The 22,258-nt window shown below is 44.8% G+C and overlaps 2 protein-coding genes across 2 annotated transcripts in view; both read left to right on the top strand.

Annotated features, from left to right (window-relative positions):
- Positions 1 to 847: 847 nt before the first annotated feature.
- Positions 848 to 22,258, top strand: part of GLB1 (galactosidase, beta 1) — a 130,668-nt gene continuing 109,257 nt past the window's right edge. The window contains exon 1 of the mRNA XM_012646865.1: positions 848 to 1,067. Coding sequence (XP_012502319.1) covers positions 993 to 1,067 — 75 coding nt within the window. The 5' untranslated portion in view covers positions 848 to 992. The remainder of the gene's footprint in view (positions 1,068 to 22,258) is intronic.
- TMPPE (transmembrane protein with metallophosphoesterase domain) lies at positions 3,412 to 4,755 on the top strand. Its single transcript, XM_012646878.1, has one exon. The coding sequence runs from the start codon at positions 3,412 to 3,414 to the stop codon at positions 4,753 to 4,755; it is 1,344 nt and encodes a 447-aa protein (XP_012502332.1).

Raw genomic sequence — 22,258 nt, 5'->3', positions numbered from 1 at the left:
CCCACATATACAAGAAAGCAATTGCCCTAAAGTTTCTTCCCGTGAGACTAAGTTTCCATTGAAGCTAAAGCTTGCACAGTAAGGCTAAGGCGGTATTTTCAGAGAGTGCAGGAAAGCAGCCAGGAAGAAGACTTTAACTTTAGTCTCAGCTCTGTAGTAACCAGAGGCCCTGGATAAGTTAACGGAGATCCTTCGTTTTCCCAAATGTAAAAATAATGTTATTTCATGACCTTTGACAGATCTGTCAGCATCACAGGAATGTGATGCAAAACTGAAAGGTGGGAGATGTTGCAGTTCTTGTCACTCAAAACCCAAAGATGAAATTAAAATTCTGCAGACCCTGGTGCTTTGCGGCAGGTATTCGGAATAATTTTTCCACAGTTGAACCATATCTCTAAATTCATCAGGAACCTAGAGCAGTGGTTCTCAAACTTTGGCGTGCATGGGAATAATCTGAAGAGTTTGTAAAAATACAGATATCTGGAGTTTCTGATTCAGAGCTTCTGCCTGGGGACCCCAGAATTTGCATTTCTAACAAGTTCCTGGTGATGTTGATATGGTTGGTCCAGGGACCACACTTTGCAAACCCCTGGTTCAGAGTTTTCCCAAGAGCCCGCATACGAGGCGAGATTCGATCCAGCACATACAAGTTTCGTTGTCAATTTCCCCCTTCCAGGGACCCTTGTCAATATCCAACCCCGGGGCGCGTTATCAAGCTGCTGACAGTGGGGCCTCCAGCTTGCCATTCCAGATGGTCTCTCCCTCCGGCAGAGGCTGGCAGAATCCGGATAACACTATCCTGGAGTCACGCGGCCGCGCGTGGCCCCACACGCCCCGCCCAGCCGCCGCGGGGCGGAGAGCCGGGCGGAGCAGGCGCCGAGGCTGGCTGCCGGGCCGGCGAGGGGCGGCGCCAGGCGGCGGGTCCTTAGTCGAGTGACGCGCAGCGGCTGTCCTAGGCGCAGACTGCGGGGCCGCGGGGCTGGAGGGTGGCCATGCCGGGGGCTCTGGTCCGCACCTTCTCTCTGCTGCTGGCGCCGCTGTTTCTGTGCTGTGCGAGCGGCTTGCGCGTAAGTCTGTGGGACCCCGGCGCGGAGACGCACTGCTAGGGGACAGGGTGGCGGGGAACCGGGCTGCGGCCACGGCCGCTTGGGGTCCTGCAGGGCGGGGAGCCTGAGACCCTGGGTGCCCGGCAGGCGGGCAGCGGCGGGGCGCAGGCAGTGGGTCGGCCCTCCCGTCGGGGGCGTGCCGGGCGGGGCGCGCGTCCGTCCCGGCGGCTGGGGCGTCAGTGTGTTCCGCTCCGGTCGCCCTTATCGCTTGGACCCACTTCCCTATCTGTGTAACGAGGGGTTGAGGTGAGGTGCGCCTAACCCTTTGCAACTTCGGCTTTCCGGGAGGGGGGTTCTAAGTTGCTCGGGTTATTAGAGGGCGCCTCGGCTCGGGGCGCCCTCCCTTGCCTATCCGTGCTCTGCGGAGCGCTCCGGAAGGAGAAAAATGGGGTCAGGAGAGGCCCCTGCAATGGGAACATTGGGTTGTTTTTCTTCGGGGTGATCCCCCTTTTCAAACCTCTCGTTCCCTTGTCCCCACTCCTCGCCGCCTGCTTTTTGGCTTGGGGGTTTTCATCGCATTCATGGGACCGTTCTTTCAGGGTTTGACAGCCCAGGTTGAGGGTGGGAAGGGGCAGGCCGCAGGGGGCGGCAGCATTGATGGAGGGAAGTTTGGCGAGGCGAGTGGGTGAGGTGCGGGGGCGTGCACGTCTGGTGGGAGAGGAAGGACAGCCTCACTCCCCCTGTCCGAGCTGAGGCGGCGGCCTGCGGGTTGCGAAGCGCCGCCTGGGGAGGTTGGCATCACATCTGCGGAAAGGAGAGGGGGTCATCGAAACGGGCAGCTTCTCCTCTGCAGGTTCAGCGAACCAAATTGTGGTTCCTCCAGAGTTTAGGTTGCCTGAGTTGGGGCATGTTTTAAGTACCAGATGGCGGAATTTGAGCTTGTAGACTTGTAAGTTACATTCTTTGACAAAAGGTTTACCTAGGGCAAAGAAAAGTCGTATGTTTATCTAAAACAAAGGTTGAAAATTTTAAGTATTTGGGAAACAGCTGCTGAAAGCGTTTTCATTTTGGGAAAAGGTCACCTCAAATTGAGTACCTGCTACTCCCTCTCCACTCCATCTATGGTTCCCCTGCCCCAATTTTTTTTTCTTTCTTTTTTTTTTTTTTGGTAGGCAGAGTTCTCTTGTCAGGGTGGCCTGGAGGAGTCTTGGGTGTCAGAGCTAGCCAGTTGTGAGAACTACTGGTAAAGGTGGAATTGGGGAATAGTTCAGAACAGTGGCTGGGTAAGGGGTGGGGAAAAGGCAGATCTTAACCATTATCTGGGGGTGGTTGGGGAGAGATTAAAGATTTATGGATGAGGAGCAGGTGGACAGGACAGCCTTCAGTGTGATATCAGCTCATCATTCTTGTGCAGTGTCTTTGGGTGGATGCCCTGTGGCTGCCATACCTGTGGCCCACACGTAAAGGCTGGCATCACCCCAGGAATTCTCATGTCAGGTATGCCTCCTAGGCTGCTGTGCCTAGAGATGAAGAAAGATACCAGCAGCCTAGCTTTCTGTTATTTCTTTGTTTACATTTCTTTAGAACAGCAGTTCTCAAACTTTAACTGTCCTAGAAATTAAGAGAAATTTTAAAAATATTTACTAATTTATTTAAGAAATTATAAATCTATTACATGCTAATAAACTATATTTTTATGAAAAATAACAATTTCTTCCAAAATTTTAGGGTGAAGAGTTGTATTGTTTTACATTTCTACAAATCTCTTTCTTGTCTGTCTTAATAGAAGACAGATTTTGATGTCTACTTCTGCATTCAGTCTGTTGTCATATCACATGTCACACGGTCTCTGGAAAACTCCACTGCACACTCATGAGAGAGAGAATGGAAAAGGCAACAATGGCCTAGTATTATTAGGAAAATAATTTTGACTAAGTGGACCCCCCAAAAGGCCTCCCCAGACCAGACTTTGAGAACCGCAGATTTAGAATAATGTTTTTTTATAAAGAAGGGCATGCTCTTTGTGGAGAAACTTTAAACATATAAAAAACATAGTAAAAAAAAACCCTGAAAACTGCTCATCACATCACATCCCTGTGTGTTTGTGTTTGAATAATAAACTTTAGTTAGCAAGTGACTGGTATTTGAGTGGCTTGGATTCAAGATGGGTTGGGCAGATGTAAATGGCCTTCAGGTTTTGAATGGGGATAAGAACCCTCTAATATCCCACAAAGCTGATGCCGGTTCCTGGTTGCAGGCGGAGTTGACCTGGAAACCTCTCCTTGGCCACTGTCCTTTCTAAGGAATTCATTTCCAGAGCCCGCCTGCACAGAACTGGTGGGGGACCCTTCTAGAAGCAGAGAAAATGGCCGTCTTCAGGCAGCTGTCCCTAGGCTCGAAGGCTGCCCTGGCTGCTGTCACTGTCTTCGTGTCCATGATCGTCTCCCGCTCCTTTCTAGCAGAGAGCCTTGAGCTCAGGGCCTGGCGTTGGCTGTTTCGCCTGCAGCTCGCCCTGTTTGTCAATTCGCTCATGCTCATTGGCTCTGTCTACATCTGGCGTAGCACAGTGAGCAACCTCTGCCACTCCCCAGCCGCGGAGTCAACCTGTTTTCAGCTCTGGAAGGTGGCTGTTCTGGCATTTCTGGCCCTGGCCCATTCCAGTTTCTTCACCATGCTCTTTTTAGTGGCCGAGGAGCCCTATCTCTTTTCCTTGGCAGCCTACTCCTGCCTGGGTGCTTACATCATCATGGTCTTCTTCCTCTGCATCCTCAGCGGCATGGAGCAAGCCTATCAGCTCTTGGCCTGGCGCAGTGGTAGAGTCGTGGGCAGTCTTGACAAGACAAGGAAGCTGGCGCTCAGGCCCGCCCTGGCAGTAGCAGTGACCACTGTGCTCAGCGTGGCAGGGCTTCTGAATGCTGCCCAGCCTCCAGCTGTGAAAACTGTGGAGGTGCCCATCAATCAGCTGCCCCCCTCTATGAACAACCTCAAGATCGTGCTCCTCTCAGACATCCACTTGGGCCCCACAGTGGGCAGGACAAAGATGGAGATGTTTGTGAAGATGGTGAATGTACTAGAACCAGACATCACAGTGATCGTGGGTGACCTCTCTGATTCGGAAGCCTCGGTCCTGCGGACAGCTGTTGCTCCTTTGGGCCAGCTTCATTCACGCCTAGGCACCTACTTCGTCACAGGCAATCACGAGTACTACACGTCAGATGTCAGCAACTGGTTTGTGCTGCTGGAATCCCTGCACGTCCGGCCTCTTCACAATGAGAACGTGAAGATTTCTGCCACAGGGACCCAACATGATGGTGGTGAAGATGATGGCTGGATCTGCTTGGCCGGGGTGGATGATATTGAAGCAGACAGCCTGCACTACTCTGGCCATGGCATGGATCTTGTCAAGGCCCTGAAGGGCTGCAACCCAGACCACACCATCATCTTGCTAGCTCACCAGCCCCTGGCTGCCAAGAGAGCCCTCCAGGCTCGGCCAGACATTAACCTGATCCTGTCTGGGCACACGCATGCTGGGCAAATCTTCCCCTTGAACGTGGCAGCCTATCTCCTGAACCCCTTCTTTGCTGGTCTCTATCAAGTGGCCCAGGCTACATTTGTATACGTCAGCCCAGGCACAGCCTACTACGGCATACCCATGAGGTTGGGTAGCCGGGCGGAGATTACGGAGCTCATCCTGCAGCGGGCTCCCTGAACCAGTCCTGCCCTGTGCGCCTCTGCCCTGCTCACCTCCGTCCTGCCCTTGCACTCCACCTTGTCCTGCTTCAGAATCACTTGCCTGCTTTATCCCTCTGGCCTCTCTTGCCCAGCCCTGCCAGTGTACCCTTGGACACAAGCCTGACTCTCACAGTGATTTGTGGTGGGGCTGCCTGGCAAGTTCAGGCTACTTCAACTGTTTAAATGGCCAATCTCTTTTTTATGTGCACTTGTGAGGTCAGTAAGATCACATATATGAGAACTCACTTCTGTTTTCCAGGTGGTACGGAGTGGGGCCCTCCTGCAGAGCTTACAGGGATGAACTGCAACAGGGGGTTGCTGGAAAGGGACACCTCTAGAAAGCAGAGCCAGGAAGGAGCAGGAGCATTTTCCTCTTGTGTTTTTAAACCCTCTTTAGGACTTAGGTGGTCCAGAATCATTGATCCAGATCCTTTCTGGGGAAGGACAGTGTTGCCAGGTAATTTGGGAGAACAGGTAAGAGAGAAGGCCCCTCTGGATGCTAGAGAAGAATATTTTCTTTTACTCTTTGATTCTATTGAGTCACCTTTAGTGGAGCATCAGCAAAAGCCACTAATACAAGGCTCCTCCTGTTCCAGGCCCTGAGGGATGCTGTTTAACTATCTGCACTCCTGGGCCTTTGGGGGTTGGCTGGACGGAGAAGAATGCGCCCCATGGTCGGTGATGGTGATGCTGCTGCTGCTTAGGAATGTGGAGGGGTTTGCCTCCCTGGTCTCATCTTATACAACCCTTGGGTGAAGTGATTAGGTTCAGGCTGCTTTTCCCTATTCAGAGATGAGGAAACCAAGGCAAAGAGGCAATACGACTGGGTATGTAGGAGATGTGGGGTTAGAGGCCAGGGTCTTCCACTTCCCAATAAAAATGTTCTTTCCACTGATGATTAAATAGCTGTATCTGTTACAGTTGAGTGCAGGATTCAAACGCAGTTAACCACACAAAGAACGAACAAGGGCCTAGGACCTGATGTTCTTTCAAAGTAATTCGCTCAAGGCTGATTTCAGTTTAATCCATAACTGCATGGACCGGGGCCTGGGAGTTAGCTAGTTTCAGCATAGGATGTCTGTTGCATTTGAAGAAGAGGCAGGAAACTGGAGCCCCCTCCCCTCACCCCAGGTTTGTGTTTGATTGTTTTGTGAGAAGTTAGATCCACTGTCTACCAGTGGGGGAGTTGAAGCTTGCGTGGGGAGTAGTAGGGCTCTGTGCCCCTGGAAGGGCCTCACGGGCTCCCCTCCCTGGGCCCTGCCTGTGGAACTGGAGACTCCTTCCTGCTGGCCGGCTTCCAACCCACCTGCCTAACCCTGTAAGAGCTGCCCTTGGGCTCTTGCCAGGGAATGATAGTGCCATCTCCATTGGCCTCTAGACCCATAGAAAAACTGGCAGGAGTTACCATGTCTGGAGTGACTCCAACTCTGTTGGCCCAATCCTTGTGTGAGTAGCAAGAGACCCTTTGACCCTGGGATGGCAATAAGCACTCCTGCCAGAAAAGGCATCACTGAGAAGATAGAGGGCCTGGGCTCAGTATTGCTTTCTTTTTCTTTTTTTTTTTTGAGACCAGAGCCTTGCTCTATCCCCCGGGCTAGAGTGCTGTGGCATCAGCCTAGCTCACAGCAACCTCAAACTCCTGGGCTCAAGCGATCCTCCTGCCTCAGCCTCCCGAGTATACTGCTGGGACTACACTACAGGCAGGCACCACCATGCCCAGCTAATTTTTTCTATATATTTTTAGTTGTCCAGCTAATTTCTTTCTGTTTTTAGTAGAGATGGGGTCTCACTCTTGCTCAGGCTGGTCTTGAACTCCTGACCTTGAGCGATCCACCTGCCTCGGCCTCCCAGAGTGCTAGGATGACAGTAGCATTGCTTTCTTGCTAGATGATTTAGACTCATGATGGGGATGGAATGAAGACACTTGCTCTGACTGGAGAGGCTCACCTGCTGCTCACTAGTTGGGCAGCACTGGGCAAGTGACTTGCTCTCACTGACCCTTGATTTCCATCAACCCTAAAATGGGGATAATTATCGTATCTATCTCAAGATTGTTTTGTTGGGTCGGTATTAAGCCTTGGTGCATGAGTTCCATGTGGCACAATGCACACCGTAAATGCTCAATGTTTTGTTAATTTTTCAACATCACATTGGGGCTTGCTTAAAGAACTATGTTGGATGCAGGTTCCCAGAGAATTCATGGAGCAGCCAATCCTGGGGAGTGTGGGTGGGCACCGTGCCACCTGCTGCAGGAGCTGGAGACTTGTCACAGCAGCAACTGCTGGGGCTTTGCTTTCCTCTGCCTGTGTTGATGTCTCCTTGTGCATGTTCTACCTGGCAGAGTTGACTCATTTTCTCCTTGTCTTCCTGATATATAGCAGGGTTCTGGGGGATCCTGGAGACCCCTCTTCTTGTTCCCAGGCAGCCAAGATATTGATGGCAGGCCATCTAGTCAAGTTAAAAAAGTATCTTTGAGTTGAGATTTTGGTGATTTCCTTATTTTTTTTACCCCATTGTATTCAGTCATCCTTACAGCCTGGAGCAAGTTTGGAAAGGAACAGATTTTCAGACTGGAGGAAGGGACCATGGAGAGCCCTTCTTTTAATACATTTTGCAGATGGTGGGATTCCAGGAGAGGAGAAGCACCCCGCCCAGGCCGGCAGCCCAGCACCCAGATCCCTGACTCCGTTCTCTGCGGCCCTCTCCAGGCTCACAGCCCTCCTGGCCCCAGAAAGGCCACTCTCCCAAACTCTCTTGCTTTCTTGTGCCCTGACCCCATTTTTTGGATCACTCCTACTGCCTTTCACTTGTCTTTTGTTTTGAATTTCACCAGACTAGGCTAGATGGTGCCATTTCACTTCTACTCTTGGGTGCCACTAGTAGCTTTTAACTCACCTGTTATATGTTATTTCATTGGTTTCTTGGTTGTAGATCTTTCTTATCAGTGCCCTGGGCTTGATGAAATTAGCTTTGATCAAGTCCTATTTTTTTTATCTTGCATCTTTGTCTCTTTTGAATACCATCATTTTGTAGTCTTATGTACCCTTCATCCACTCAGAAGTCCTTGCTTGACTGGTTGCCTTCTGTTAGCATAAAGGAAGCAGGTCCATCCTATGTATCCAAGAAACGGCATCCACACCCTCTCATACCTGGTTTGTGTTCTCTGACTTGGCAGATGTTTTCGCAACAGAAATTTCTCTGTTACTGTCAAGATATGTCTGCTCTCTGTGGCACTCTTGAGATCCTCTGTTCAATGTCCTTAATCCATTTACCTTCTTTGTTTCGTGAGAAACATTTACTTGAAGCTTGATCATTCTTTCAATGTCATTTCAGTTTCTTTTTAAAAAAGAAGGCAAATTAAAATGCAGTGCTCTTCAGAGATTAGCAATAGCATGTGTAGTGTGATGCTCTTGTTACAAAATCTCAATAAATTAACCCTGCTGCCATTCATTGCAAACAACAATCCATCCCTTTTTTCTCCCCTTATTTTGTTTGGTTTGTTTTAAACTTTTTGTACTGACATGTACTCATCACTCAGCTTCAATAGTTGTGACCATTCTGCCATCCTTTCTTAGCTATCCTGCCCCACACTCTTTCTTTTTTCTTTTTTGGCTGGAGTATATTAAGGCAAATCTTAGAAAACATAATTTGACCCCAACATTACTTTGTATGAATCCTTTTTTTAAAGAACATAACCATAACATCATTATCATATCCCATGAAATTAACAATGATTCTTGAATATCATCTAATACCTAGTTAGGAGATTTGAGGCTAGAGGCCAGATCTTCTGCCTCTTAATAAGTGTTCTTTTCACTGTTTGATTGCGTAAAGAATTAGTGTTCAGTTTTCCTGATTGTCTCAATTATGCCTTTTGTGGTAAAAATGCATAACATTAAATTTACTATCTTTTTAAGCGTGCAGTTCAATAGTGTTAAATGTATTCTCATTGTTGTGGGGTAGATCTCCAGAACTTTTCCTTCTTGCAAATCTGAAACTCTACCCATTAAACAACTCCCCTTTTCCCACTTTCCCCAGCCCCTGATTACCACCATTCTACTTTCTGTTTCTATGAATTTGGCTACTTTAGATACGTCATGTAAGTAGAATCATACAGTATTTGGTTTTTTGTGACTGGATTATTTCACTTAGCTTAGTGTCCTTTGGGTTGATTGATGTCGTAGCACATGACTGGATTTCCCTTCTTTTTAAGGCTGAAATAGGATATTCCATTGTATATATACACCACATGTTGTTTATCCGTTCATCCATTGATGGACATTTGGGTTGCTTCCACCTCTTGACTATTGTGAATAGTACTGTTGTGAACGTGGGTGTGTGAATTATCTCTTCCAGATCCTGCTTTCAATTTTTTTGGTTATATACCCCAAAGTGGAATTGCTGGATCATATGGTAGTTCTATTTTTAATTTTTTGCAGATCCCTCATACAGTTTTCCATAGCAGTTGCGTCATTTTATGATCTCATCCAACAGTGCACAAGGGTTCCAATTTCTCTACATCTTTGCCAACACTTATATTCCGTTCTTTTCTTTTCTTTTTAAATAATGCCTTTGTCAAAAATCACTTGACAGAGGGTTTATTTCTGGGCTTTCAGTTCTCTTCTATTGATATATTTGTCCTTGTGCCATTACCATGTTGTTTTGATTACTGTAGCTTTGCTATGTTTTGAAATCAGGAAGCATGTCTTCCAAGTTTGTTCTTTAAGATTGTTTTGGCTACTCAGGGTCCTTTGAAATTTCATATGAATTTTAGGATGAATTTGCTATTTCTGAAAAAAATACTGTTGGAATTTTGATAGGGATTGTGTTGAATCTGTAGATCACTTCGGATAGTATGCACATCTTAAAAACACTAAGTCTTCTACTCCATGAACACAGGATGTCTTTCCATTTGTTTATGTCTTTAATTTCTCTTAGCAGTGTTTTGTAGTTTCCAGTGTATAAGTCTTTCACCTCCTTAGGTTTATTACTAAGTATCTTAATCTTTTTGGAGTTTTTATAAATGGAATTGTTTTCTTAATTTTTTTTAGAATTGTTCATTGTTAGTGTATAGAAATGCAACCTATTTGTGTGTGTTGATTTTGTAACCTGCAACTTTGCTGAATTCATTTAGGAGTTCTAATAGGTTTTTTGTGGAATCTTCAGGGTATTCTATATACAAGATCATGTCATCTGCAAACTGATAATTTTATTTCTTCCTTTTCAATTTGAATGCCTTTTATTTCTTTCTTGCCTAGTTGCTCTGACTAGGACTTCTAATTATGTTGAATGGTGGTAACAAGAGTGGACATCCTTGCCTTGTTCCTGACCTTAAAGGAAAATCTTGCAGTCTTTCACCATTGAGTATGATGTTCATATATGGCCTTTATTATGTTGAGGTAGTTTTCTTCTATTCTGAGTTTGTTGAGTGTTTTGTTTTTTTTTTTTTGATCATCAAAGGGTATTGAATCTTGTCAAGCTTTTTCTGCCTCGGTTGAGATGATCGGGTGGTTTTGCCTTTCATTCTGTTAATGTGGTATATTACGTTGATTGATTTTCACATGTTAAACCATTCTTGCATTCCAGGAATAAGTCCCACTTAGTCATGGTGTATAATCCTTTTAATGTGTTGTTCAATTCAGTTTGCTAGTATTTTCTTGAGGATTTTGCATTAATATTCATCAGGGATATTTGTCTGTAATTTTCTTTTCTTGTAATGTCTTTGTCTGGCTTTGGTATTATGATAATATTGGCCTCATAGAAATGAACTTGGACATACTCCCTTCTCTTCAGTTTTTGGAAGAGTTTCAGGAGAATTGGTGTTAATTCTTCTTTAAAAGTTTGGTATCTTCTTACTAGTTATTCAGTCTGTTCAGATTTTCTATTTCTTCATGATTCAGTCTTGATAGGTAATGTGTTTCTAAAAATTTACCTATATCTTTTAGGTTATCCAATTTGTGGGTATACAGTTGTTCATAGTATCCTCTTATAATCCTTTTTATTCCTGTGGCATCAGTTATAATGTCCCTTCTTCATTTCTGATTTTAATTACTTGCATCTTCTTTTTTTTCTTTTCCTAATCTAGCTACAGGTTTGTCAATTTTATTAATCTTTTCAAAAAACCAATTCATTGTTTTATTTTTTCACACGTTATTCTCTTCTCTATATTGTTTATCCTTGCTCTGATCTTTTATTTCCTTCCTTCTGCCAGTTTTGGGTTTGGTTTGTTCTTTTTATAGAATTATGTCTTTTTATAATTCTTTTGTTTGAATCAGGATCTAAAAATGGGTCCATATATTGTGTGTGGTATGTTTCTCTTTTTTTCTTTTTTTGAGACAGGGTCTCACTCTGTTGCCCACACTAGAGTGCAGTGGCATCAGCCTAGCTCACTGCAACCTCAAACTCCTGGGCTCAAGCAATCCTCCTGCCTCAGCCTCCTGAGTAGCTGGGACTACAGGCATGCACCAACCACCCTGCCCAGCTAATTTTTCTATTTTTTGTAGAGATGAGGTGTCATTATGTTGCTCAGGCTGGTCTCGAACTCCTGGCCTCAAGCAATCATCCCACCTCAAAGTACTAGTATTACAGGTGTGGGACCCTGCACTCAGCCGATTTCTTAAGTCTCTTTAAGTCTGTAACATCCCTCTCTCTCCTATTTTATGTTATTTATTTACTCAAGTTATCTGGGTCGTATGTATTAGAATTTCCTACATTGTGGATTTCGGTATTGCTTAACGTGTTCTACTATCCCTCATATTTTCTGTGAACTGGTAGAACTGAGGCTCTATAAAGGTTAGAGGTAGAAGCTGGATAATTCGGGTTTGATTTCTTCCCTTTCTGGTAGGAAGACTTCATTGCTACAGTGATGCTAAGATTGACCCATGGGCCCAGGCATTTTCAGCTTGATCCCTCCATAGACAGTTGCTCATCATCTTTTCATCTCATGTTCCAGCAGTCGTTGGTGATTGTTGACTAATGTTATTATTTCACTGGGCTACAAAATGTTAATTTTTTTAAAAAAATTCCATCATTTCTTCTGCATTTACTAGCTGTGGTTCTTCTACAAAGAATTCTCCTCAATTGTTTTGTTACTCTAAAAAAGTCTTTAGCAAAAGCAAAATAGATGCTAGATTTTTTTCCCTTTATTCATTAATTTCTAGAATAATGAGCTGGTACAGCAACCTCCAAGGGTGATCAGTAAGCTTTTCTTTTGGGTGAGTGGGAGTAGCATTATGAATTTGGATATTTTTATATATCAGATGTTTTTTAATTCATCGAAGTGATAAATCCTTTGATGTTCAAAATATCCCATCTTTGGCCAGTTGGAGCCCATTCAAATAGGCTTCTGTCATTTTGATGAGACTCTAATAGTTTTTCTTTTTAAGATAGTTTTAGGCTTATTTTGTACATGTTCTGCCACAGACATGGATTAACTAATTTCTTGAAGAAGCAGCTCTGGTTCCTTTGGTGGGAAATGTTTGCAGACCACAATCGAGGTGCTATATTAGCACCCGGGTTAGATTGCTCATGGCTGGCATCATTTCAAGCTGTTTCAGTGGGTATTGCTAGGAAATAAAATACTTTTTCAGAAAGAGAAAAAAAACCTAAGTATATACTAATATTTTCAATTCAAATGGAAAATTATAGGTTTTATTTTTTTAAGACTTTATTTTTTAGAGAAGTTTTCAGTTGATAGCAAAATTGGAAGGTACAGAGCTTTCCCATATACCCCCCTGATTACAAGGTTTTTACTTAACTTTCTTTGATTTTATATTTGTTTCTCTTTTTACACTGAAATTTTTAGTTCCTAATAATCTGATGTAATTATGTATTTACTTTATCCTGCTACACATATTATATATATGGATAACAGAATCAAAATAGCAATAACAATATTATTACTAAGATGAAATCCACTGGATGCAGTTTGCTTTTCTGTTATTTTGTCTGATTGCAGTTTAAGCTAAATACAGTCAGAGCGGTATTTCAAATTAACTTGAAATAATTCTTTCTGTGTGGAAAGTTGGGTCTGTTTGTTTTTAATATTTAAGAATTGTTTTATTTTTTATTTTTATTTTTTTTTTGAGACAGAGTCTCACTCTGTTGCCCGGGCTAGAGTGCCGTGGCGTTAGCCTAGCTCACAGCAACCTCGAACTCCTGGGCTCAAGCAATCCTCCTGCCTCAGCCTCTCGTGTAACTGGGACTACAGGCATGCGCCACCATGTCCGGCTAATTTTTCTATATATTTTTAGTTGTCCAATTAATTTCTTTGTATTTTTAGTAGAGACGGGGCCTTGCTCTTGCTCAGGCTGGTTTCGAACTCCTGAGTTCAAACAATCCGCCTGCGTTGGCCTCCCAGAGTGCTAGGATTACAGGCATGAGCCACCGCGCCCGGCCTGTTTTATATTTTTTAATTTGATTTTTTTAAAGTATGCACTCACCTTTCTTCTGAGATGCAGGGGCAGAATCCAATCTGTACGTGTCCCTGAGTTGGTGGGGATTGGGAACCGGACCGAGCTGTGCTCATTTCCCCTCCATTCTGCCATTTCCCTGTCTCTTCCATTGTCGTTTACCCCCTTCATCCACAGTGTTCTGGAATGCTGAACAAAAGTCTTTTTGGCGCAAGGCAAGCATAAATAAATAAACAAAATTAATAAAAATAGAGTGCGTAAGCTAGAGCAGATCAGCTAGATTCCTTGTAGCCATACTGAGATTATCTCCATTACCTGCGCTTGTTTTGCTTCTCCAGCCAGCCTGATGTCATGGTGCTTCCATGACGTGATGTTTTAAAGGCTCTTAGCTCTGACATAACCAAAGTTTGTTTTATAGTCAATATTTCTTCTCTTTCCCTTTTGTGCAAATACCCTTCCAGCCCTTCCCTCTCTCGTGTCTCCTTGCCTTGGTCCCTCTTCCCTCAACTCTCGGGTGTTTGCAGGCTAAGAGGATTGGGTCTCTGCCACCTCGGGGTCTCTGGAGTGAGTTGACAGGGTGTGTAGGGTGCTGGCGTTGGAGATCCATTGAATAGCTGCTTACCAGAGTTGCACTGAGGGACCTGAAGGCAGATTGTCTCCACAGACTCAGCATGACCCAAAGCCGGTGATATCACTGAGCTCCTTTTATCTCTTTGTTCTAGTCAAGGAATGTGCACAAGTGATGCAAATATAATTATTTTTAGTCCTGAGGATTAGGAAACTTGAAAGATGTTTATATTTCCTGATGATGTAAATATTGTGTTATGTTTAACTTTTTTTAAAAAAAAGAGATGCTTATTTACCACTGCAATAATCTAAACTGAGTAAATAACTTTAAAAAATTATATTGGTCAGTATTAGGTTACTGATGTGTATTAGATCCAAGGGTGTTTTGTTTGTACTGGTGTTTTATTTTGTCCAATGTCATATGCACTGTGTAAGTACATGGAGGGCATTGAGAAAGTGTGCATTTTGCTTTGCTTGGAATTGCTTTTTACTTTGTCTGTTTTCTGTGACCTCGTGCATTGTAAATCCTGATGCTACCACGCCCCTGCAAGTGTGAAATAAAGTATGTCTCTTCAGTGTTCTGTTCCTGCACCAATTCACTTAGAAGGGGTGGAATTTTTACACACGGCAAATGTTGTATTATTTGTGTTTGTGGGGAATAAACTCTGAAGGCAGCCTCCTCCGCCTCCTCCTTCCTCCCTTTCCTCTTCTCTCCCAGTATTTCTTCATGGCCTTATTTCATCCATGGTGCCATAGTTCAGAGGAACCTTAAAAGATGCTGGCTCTTTAGACTGGATCTTCTCAGGTCCTTAATTGTTGAGAGGGGCCACTTTGGATCCATGAAGCAGATTGTCCTCGTTTCCTTTGGTCAGTCCACAATGATGAGCTGTCTCTGAAGGTGAGGCTGCTTCTGCCACTGTCTGTACTGATCCCCTCTGTGCTGCTTTTCTAGGTGTCAGTTTCAGAGACTCGTCCCTGCCCCACCTGGTCCAAATAACATGTGTCGCTCATATATCAGACCAGCATGACAGTCCATGAACGTCCTGACAGTCAGAGTCTTTCATGTGATGCAGATCAGGGCAGTGGATGTAGCCCAGGCCAGAGGCAGAGTGTACCTGCTGCCCTGCCTACTCAGACAAACTGCTTTTGATCTTTCTTACTGATAGAGTTTGGAAGGATTAGAACATTAGCTGCAAGCCAAGTGCTAGAGGCTGTGTCGTTCTGTCCCAGCACTCATCCCACACCTGCGAAATAGCAGCCATGGGAGCTACTGCGTGGTTAATTAAGTGGCCCACCAGCTGGTTTTTTGCACAGGCTCACAGGTGATTTGAGTGGGAGTATGATAGAAATGACCTTTAAGGGGCACTAATATCTATTAATACAATGCCAGGAGGGTTATGGTCTTGCTTCAGATTTATCTCCGGTGGGCGTGGGCAGTTCCAGAACTTCTACTTGATGGCTTTTCCTCATGGCGAGGGTTCTGCTGGCTGTTAAGTGAAGCCATCCCAACTTGCCTGCCAGACCAGGGAACAATCATATGACGGGTCCTCCGACTAGCTGGGCCCACTGCGAGAGGCCTTGGGTCAAGGCACCCTTTATCCCCGCCTCCCTAAGAATGACGATGGCATGTCAGTACCCTAGTATCACCGTCTGTTTAGACTGCAGCCAACAGTCCTCAGAAGGTCTGGGGGTGCCCCTTTCCTTAGGACACCAGTACTGTAAATCCCTTTGGGGAAGAATGAAATATTTACTGTATGTACTTGGGGTGGCATTGCAGGCTCCTTCCTCAAGGGGATCCATCCGGCCTCTCTTCAGTCCATGTGCGGCTGATGGCTGTCTGTCAGGGAGCTGGCTCAAAGCTGGGAACTGGATGAACTGCAGTTTTCCATTGCAGTGGCTGACATCAGCCTTCTGCTCACGAATTCTTGATTATTTTCATGTTAAACCCATTGAGCAGCATCCTTGCTAATTGCCCAGCCGTATCCTCCTGTAGGAGTGCTGTGGTTTATGAGCCATCGCCTGAGATCACTACTGATTAGCACACCTTGCTTGCTACTCCGTCCTTGCTGGTCGTTGTGGTAATGGTGTCCACTTGCTTCTGACAGTTAACTGGTCCCACCTTGGTTATGCCAGAATCTCATCATCCGCAGCCACACTAGGGAGCCCAGTGCCTTGGCATCACCTTCTGCTGTTGTCCCTTGTCTATACAGGACAGACCCACTGGGCATCTCAAGGATGCCTCTGCCCTCTCACTAGTGCATTCCTTACCGAAGGGATAGTTTTCAGGGTGCTCCTGGGGAATATAGTCAGATGGGGTCTCTGGTCACCATTTTCACATTCCCACTTCTTTGAGCCGTCCCTTACCTTTCTCAGAATACCAAGGCACTCCTGGCATCTTTGCCTCATTTCCTGTAGGCCAGTCTCGTGTCTGTGTTCCACGGAGCCATCCCAACAGCGAAGGAACTGGGTTCAGATGCTTTTACCAAGGCAATGCACAAGTTATGGGAGAGTACGCCATGCCAATAATGTCCCCCTACTCAGCCTTATATCCTGCCCCCTTAAGATCCACTCCCAGGGACCCCATGCTTAAGTCCTGGGCTTTACTTTTCTGGCAGGAGGTAAGAGTCTCTTTAAACATTGCCACAGAAGCCTTTGGCATTCACAGAATGCCCTGAGAGGATAGCTGACCCGGGCCTGTTGATCTCTTTCTTCAAAGCTTCCAAATCCCTTAACAAAAGCCAGCCAACCTCACACTCCTTACAATTACCAGTAACCCCCCACCTCTGCCCCGTTCCAGGGGTAGAGCTGGTGCAGATGCCAACTCCTCTTCTACCTGACCTCCTCCCAGTCCAGCACAACTGACAGCTGTATTATTTGTATCTGAGGTAGCACCAACCCACTTAGCACCAGCTATAGGGTTCTTACTGCTGTTTGACGTATATGAGAAATCCAGGTACAGACTCATATCCTGAAGATCTGCTGTTGAGGCCACTCTTCGTACCAATTGTCTTAATTTTCATTCCTCTGGAAGAAGAACATTGGGTGCAGATGGTTTGAGAAGTGATCCAAGAAGGAAGGACAGAAGGACAGAAGGAACAACCTATCTATGTAAGAATGTGTATCATGGTTATCACTCTGGGCAACAGAGACATTATTCTGCCAAGACTTCCTGAAAAGTGCACAGAATTGTCTGCCTAAAAGACAAGAGAGTGCAGTTATCCACCCTTTCTGTCCCCCATTGGTTGAGGGTTGCCCCCAGGGGCATGGACTTCCCAGCACTCCTGGGCTCCTGGGCCGAGCCGGGTTCCCCTGGTTCCCCTGGTACGTGTCCGGAAGGCAAAAAGACGTGAGGTGTGAGTGTGGGTTGAGACACTGTCAGCACAAAGCACACTGAGCTCGCGCAAGATTATCCACAGAGCTGCAGCTGATGTAGATGTGTTTTAAAAATCAAGTTCAGTGCCTGCAATCCTAGCATTAGAGGCCAGGGCAGGAGGATTGCTTGAGGCCAGGAGTTCAACACCAGCCTGGGCAACATAGCATAGACTCCACCTCTACAAAAATTAAAGAATTAGCCAGGTGAGGTGGCATACATCTGTAGTCCCAGCTACTCAGGAGGCTGAGGCAGGAGGACCGTTTGAGCCCAGGATTTTTAGGTTGCAGCAAGCTATGATGATGCCACTGCACTCTAGCTTGGGTGACAGAGTGAGGAGACCCTGTCTCTAAATAAATAAATAAACAAAAATAAAAAACAATTCTCTACCTTTTCTTCTCACCCTGTGTGTATCAAACATTTTCCCACAGTGGCAAAGCAGAGTACCTCATTACTTTGAGGAGCTGCATAATATTTCATCATGGATGTGTGTGCGTATATACATGCATGCATATGCAATGCACATACCATATAAACCATAATTTATTTCATTAGTGAACTTTTTTATTTGTATCAACATTTTACTAGGAAAAACTTTCAGACAGAGTTGAAAAGCCAGGTGTGGTGGTGTGTTCCTGTAGTCCCAGCTACTCGAGAGTCTGAGACCCTGTCTCAAAAACAAAACAAAAACATATTACTCTCAGTCATCTGTCAATCCATGTTATATTTTGGATGCATGTCAAAGTAAGTTACAGACATCAGTGCCAACCGCCCCCCCAAAAAAATTCACCATGCATATCATTAACTAGAGGTCAATATTTGTTTATGGACTATTTTCTCCCAAGGTAAAATTTACATGCAATGAAATGCACATATCTTAAGTGTACCATATGATGACTTTTAACACATGCCTACACCTGCATAATCCAAAACCGTTAGCCAGCTATAGAACATTACCGTTACCCCGGAAAGTTCCCTGTGTCCTTCCCAGGTATTATCTGCCCCCAGTTTCCCACTATTAACAAGTATTCTGATTTCAATCACTCACCATAGATTAGGTTGCCTTTTCTAGAACTTCACATAAATAGGTTCATGCAGTGTAAATCTTTTTGTATAAGGCTTCTTTCAATCAGCATTTGGGATTTATCCATGTTATTAGCAGTTTGTCCTTTTTTATTGCTGAGTTGTAGTCTGTCATATGAATGGACCATAGTTTATCCATTTTCTTGTTATAGACAAATGGATTTTTTCCAGTTCTATTAGGAATAAAGCTATGAACATTTTTTATAAGTCTTTGTGAACATATTTTTTTCTCCTGTGATAAGACTTACTATGTCGAAGTGCAATTTGGTTTAAACAGTGTTGCAGTTTTTAAAAATGTATTTTGTAAATACATCATGGAGGAAATTGTGGAGGGAGGTAAATGCCTTTTTAAAAAACTTTTTATTATGGAATTTTCCAAAAGTACAGACAGAATACACATGTCCCCACCTCCTAACTTCAACAGAGATCCATTTTGCTATACATGCCATCTACCTTTTTTGTTTGCTCTTTTTCTGTTTGGTCTCTAGTATTTCAAGGCAAATCTCAGACATCATGTCCTTCCCCCTATAAAGGTTTCTGTATCTATCACTAACTGATGAGGACATTTTTTTTCTTTTGTATAATCACCATGCAATTGTTGTATCTAATGGAATTGACAGTAATTCTTTTAATACTATCTAATGCCCGGTCTATGTTCATATTTTTCCTATCTCAGTGTGTTTTTACAGTTTGTTAGAATCGGGATCCAAACCAGGTTTACACATTGCATTAGTTCGTTATTCCACTTAAGTTCTCTTTCATTTTCTAAAAATAATCCCTTTCTTTTATTTATTTATTTATTTTTTTGAGACAGAGTTTGACTCTGTTGCCCAGGCTAGAGTGCCGTGGTGTCAGCCTAGCTCACAGCAACCTCAAACTTCTGGGCTCAAGGGATCCTTCTGCCTCAGCCTCCCGAGTATCTGGGACTACAGGTATGCGCCACCATGCCTGGCTAATTTTTTCTATATATTTTTAGTTGTCCAGCTAATTTCTTTCTATTTTTAGTAGAGACAGGGTCTCACTCTTGCTCAGGCTGGTCTTGAACTCCTGACCTTGAGCGATCCACCCACCTTAGCCTCCCAGAGTGCTAGGATTACAGGCATGAGCCACCATGCCCGGCCCCTTCCTTTCTTTTAATACCGTTGATTTGTTGGAACAACTGACCTGGATCATTGAACTTTTAGAATGTCCCACATTTTAGAGTTGGCTTATTGCTGCTTTGTTATTGTTAAATTCAGGTTTAATTGTGATTTAGGTTCAATAATGAGGACCACTTCCTTGTGGGACCGTATCTGAATCGTAACGTGAGAGAGAATGTCTGGTTGTTCCTCCTCTACAAAGGCTGAAATAGAGCAGAGGGATCACATGGAATCTGCCCGATCCTTCTTTATAAAATTTCCATCAATCTTGCTAATGGTTTTAGCATCTATTGATGATTATAGCTTAAATCCGTTTCACTAAGTATTAGAAAAGGATGTTTTTCAGATTCTGTTATTCCTCTGCATTTATTAGCTGGGATCCTGTGAAGAATTTTCTATTGTCCACTCTTTGGTTACCCTGAAATACAGTTTTTATGTGGAGGGGAAGTAAACTGCTTGGCTCTGTCTCTGTCTTTGTCACTTTTCAGAGTAGTGAGTCGGCACTGTAGCAGTCTCCAAGGGTAACCGATGAATTTTTTCTTCTGTGTATTATGAACTCATGGTTGTTACTATCCATGTAGTAGTGGGTTTTTGTTTGATATGTCTCTTAAGTCTTTCGCACTCCCTCTTTTTGATGCTCAGATTTTCCCTGTGAGGCTAGCGGAAGCCTCTTCAGGTTAGCCCCAGCGCCCCGCATCTACGGGCCACCTGTGGGTCTTCCTCCTGCCCACTGCCGGCCTGACCGTCACCTCCATGGCCCACGTCGCTGCTGCCCTTTTTGCCCCCTCAGGAAAAGGCCCGAGTGCTGAACACTGGAAAACACATCTGATCCCACCATTCTTTCATTTCAGTTGTTCTCCATGGCTCTCGGCATAAAGTCCAAGCCCTTGAACCTGAACTTGAGGGCTCACTCGTTCTGGCCCCTGCCGCCTCCTCTGGCTCAGCTGCCACGTTTTATCTGACTCGAGGCTCTGTGGCTGCTTCCGTGCTGCCTCCGGCCCTCTCCCTCCCGGGCCTCACACGCGGTTTTCTCCATCGGTTGCCTTCCCCCTGGGCTAACTCCTCCTCGTCCTAGGCCTTCGCTGAGGCCAGCAGTTCCCAACCCTGGCTGCACGTTACAGCACCTGGGCAGCTTTAAGAAATACCAATGCCTGGGTTCCTCCAAAGACCAATGAAAACCTGAATGTCTGGGGGTAAGGCCCAACTTTGCTCTTTTTAAAAGCTTGCACAGGTGATTCTGATGAGCGGCCAAGCTTGAGAAGCACAGTTTGGGGTGTTTCTTTCTGTGGGAAACTTGCCCTCGACCCCAGGCCTGGGTTCCATGCCATTTATTTCTGCTGCAGCTTCCTGCTCTGACACCTGCTTCCCCACCTAGCCCCCTCACTGTGTCAGCCCCTGGGTTTCTTCCAGGGTAGATGAAGCTTCATGTGGGTTGTAGCCACATCTGTGTGCTTCCCCCTGAGATTACCCAGCACATAGTAGGTGCTTGGTAATGTTTGTAGATGGGTGGAAGGGAGATATTTGGGCTGGACTCTGAGGTTGATTGGGGACAGAGATGATGCCCCACCATGTGCGAGACAAAGGCCAGATTCCGTTGTCTGCCACCATGATTTCTCGCCAGCTTTGTCTCCTGCTCCTCTGAACTCCTTCCCCTAGACGAGTGGAGTTCAAACAGCCCTGCCCTTTTCGCAGTCCTGCCTGAAGTTGCTCTGTTTCCTTTCTACCTGTCCAAAGAATTTTCCCATCTCATGGGCCACCTATGAACTCATGGAACTTGTGGGGAACCCTTATTTGCCACTTAGTCATATACATACTATGAGGATATTTTCAAAATCATCTGTTGGGGCACCTTGTGTAAGAAATAATTTTTATGTTTTTGTGAGTTTCTTGCCTTTGAATGGAAATTAAAGCCTTATTCACTAGAAAAATAAAGTGATATTAAATTGACACTAGCCTTTTAGAAAAATGATTCTTAAATTATTTATGTATTTGTTTGGGTTAGCTTTTTGAGATGTAACCCACACACAATAACGCTCTCATTTACCCTTATTTATTCTGTTCTGAGTTGCTTAACTTCTACTCCCCAGATGGATTTCAGGCCATGTGTGATCTAGGCTGCATGCTCTCACAATTGTTTGCAGATATGACTTCAATGGCAACCTCCAAAGCTACCATGAACTGTGATGCTGCTGTGACTAAAGCTAGTATTGTGACCTTTGAAAGCCTAAAGATGCACAAGGAATCTTACCAATAATGCAGGACACTAATTATTAAATAGACGGTTTCTTATAACCCTAGTCCTGTTGGCACCTGTAGCCTGTTGCTGCCTTTTTTTTCCACCAGAGGGCAGTGTTCCACTCTGTCTAACAGTTGGCTCCCCTTTGAGGTCTTCCCTTTCAAATCATGTCATTTTAGATCTGAAGTGACTCTCAGTGTTTCTTAAAATTTTATTTGGCTGATAGAAATGCATTGCAACCCAGTAGAGACATACATACATATGCAACTCTACATGTGTATATATAACAAAAGTTTCATAAAGTAATACTTCGTACAGTATACTCTGATATTTTCTATTCTTTCATTTAAAAAAAGATGCCTGGCCAGGTGCAGTGGCTCACGTAACCCTAGCACTCTGGGAGGCCAAGGCTGGAGGATCGCTTGAGCTCAGGAGTTCAAGACCAGCCTGAGCAAGCCAAAGATCCCGTCTCTACTGAAAAATACAAAAAATTAGCTGGGCATGGTGGTGCATACCTATAGTCCCAGCTACTCAGGAGGCTGAGGCAGGAAGATTGCTTGAGCCCAGGAACTTGAAGTTGCTGTAAGCTATGATGACACCACCGCACTCTAGCTGGGGCAACAGAGCGAGACTCGTCTCAAAAAAAAAAAAAAAGTAAGTGCAAGTGACCTGCA

This window comes from Propithecus coquereli, unplaced genomic scaffold, assembly GCF_000956105.1.
Source record: "Propithecus coquereli isolate 6110/MARCELLA unplaced genomic scaffold, Pcoq_1.0 Scaffold251, whole genome shotgun sequence".
Taxonomy (NCBI): domain Eukaryota; kingdom Metazoa; phylum Chordata; class Mammalia; order Primates; family Indriidae; genus Propithecus; species Propithecus coquereli.
Note: the sequence above shows the minus strand (reverse complement) of the source record. Positions and strands in the feature narration are given on the sequence as shown.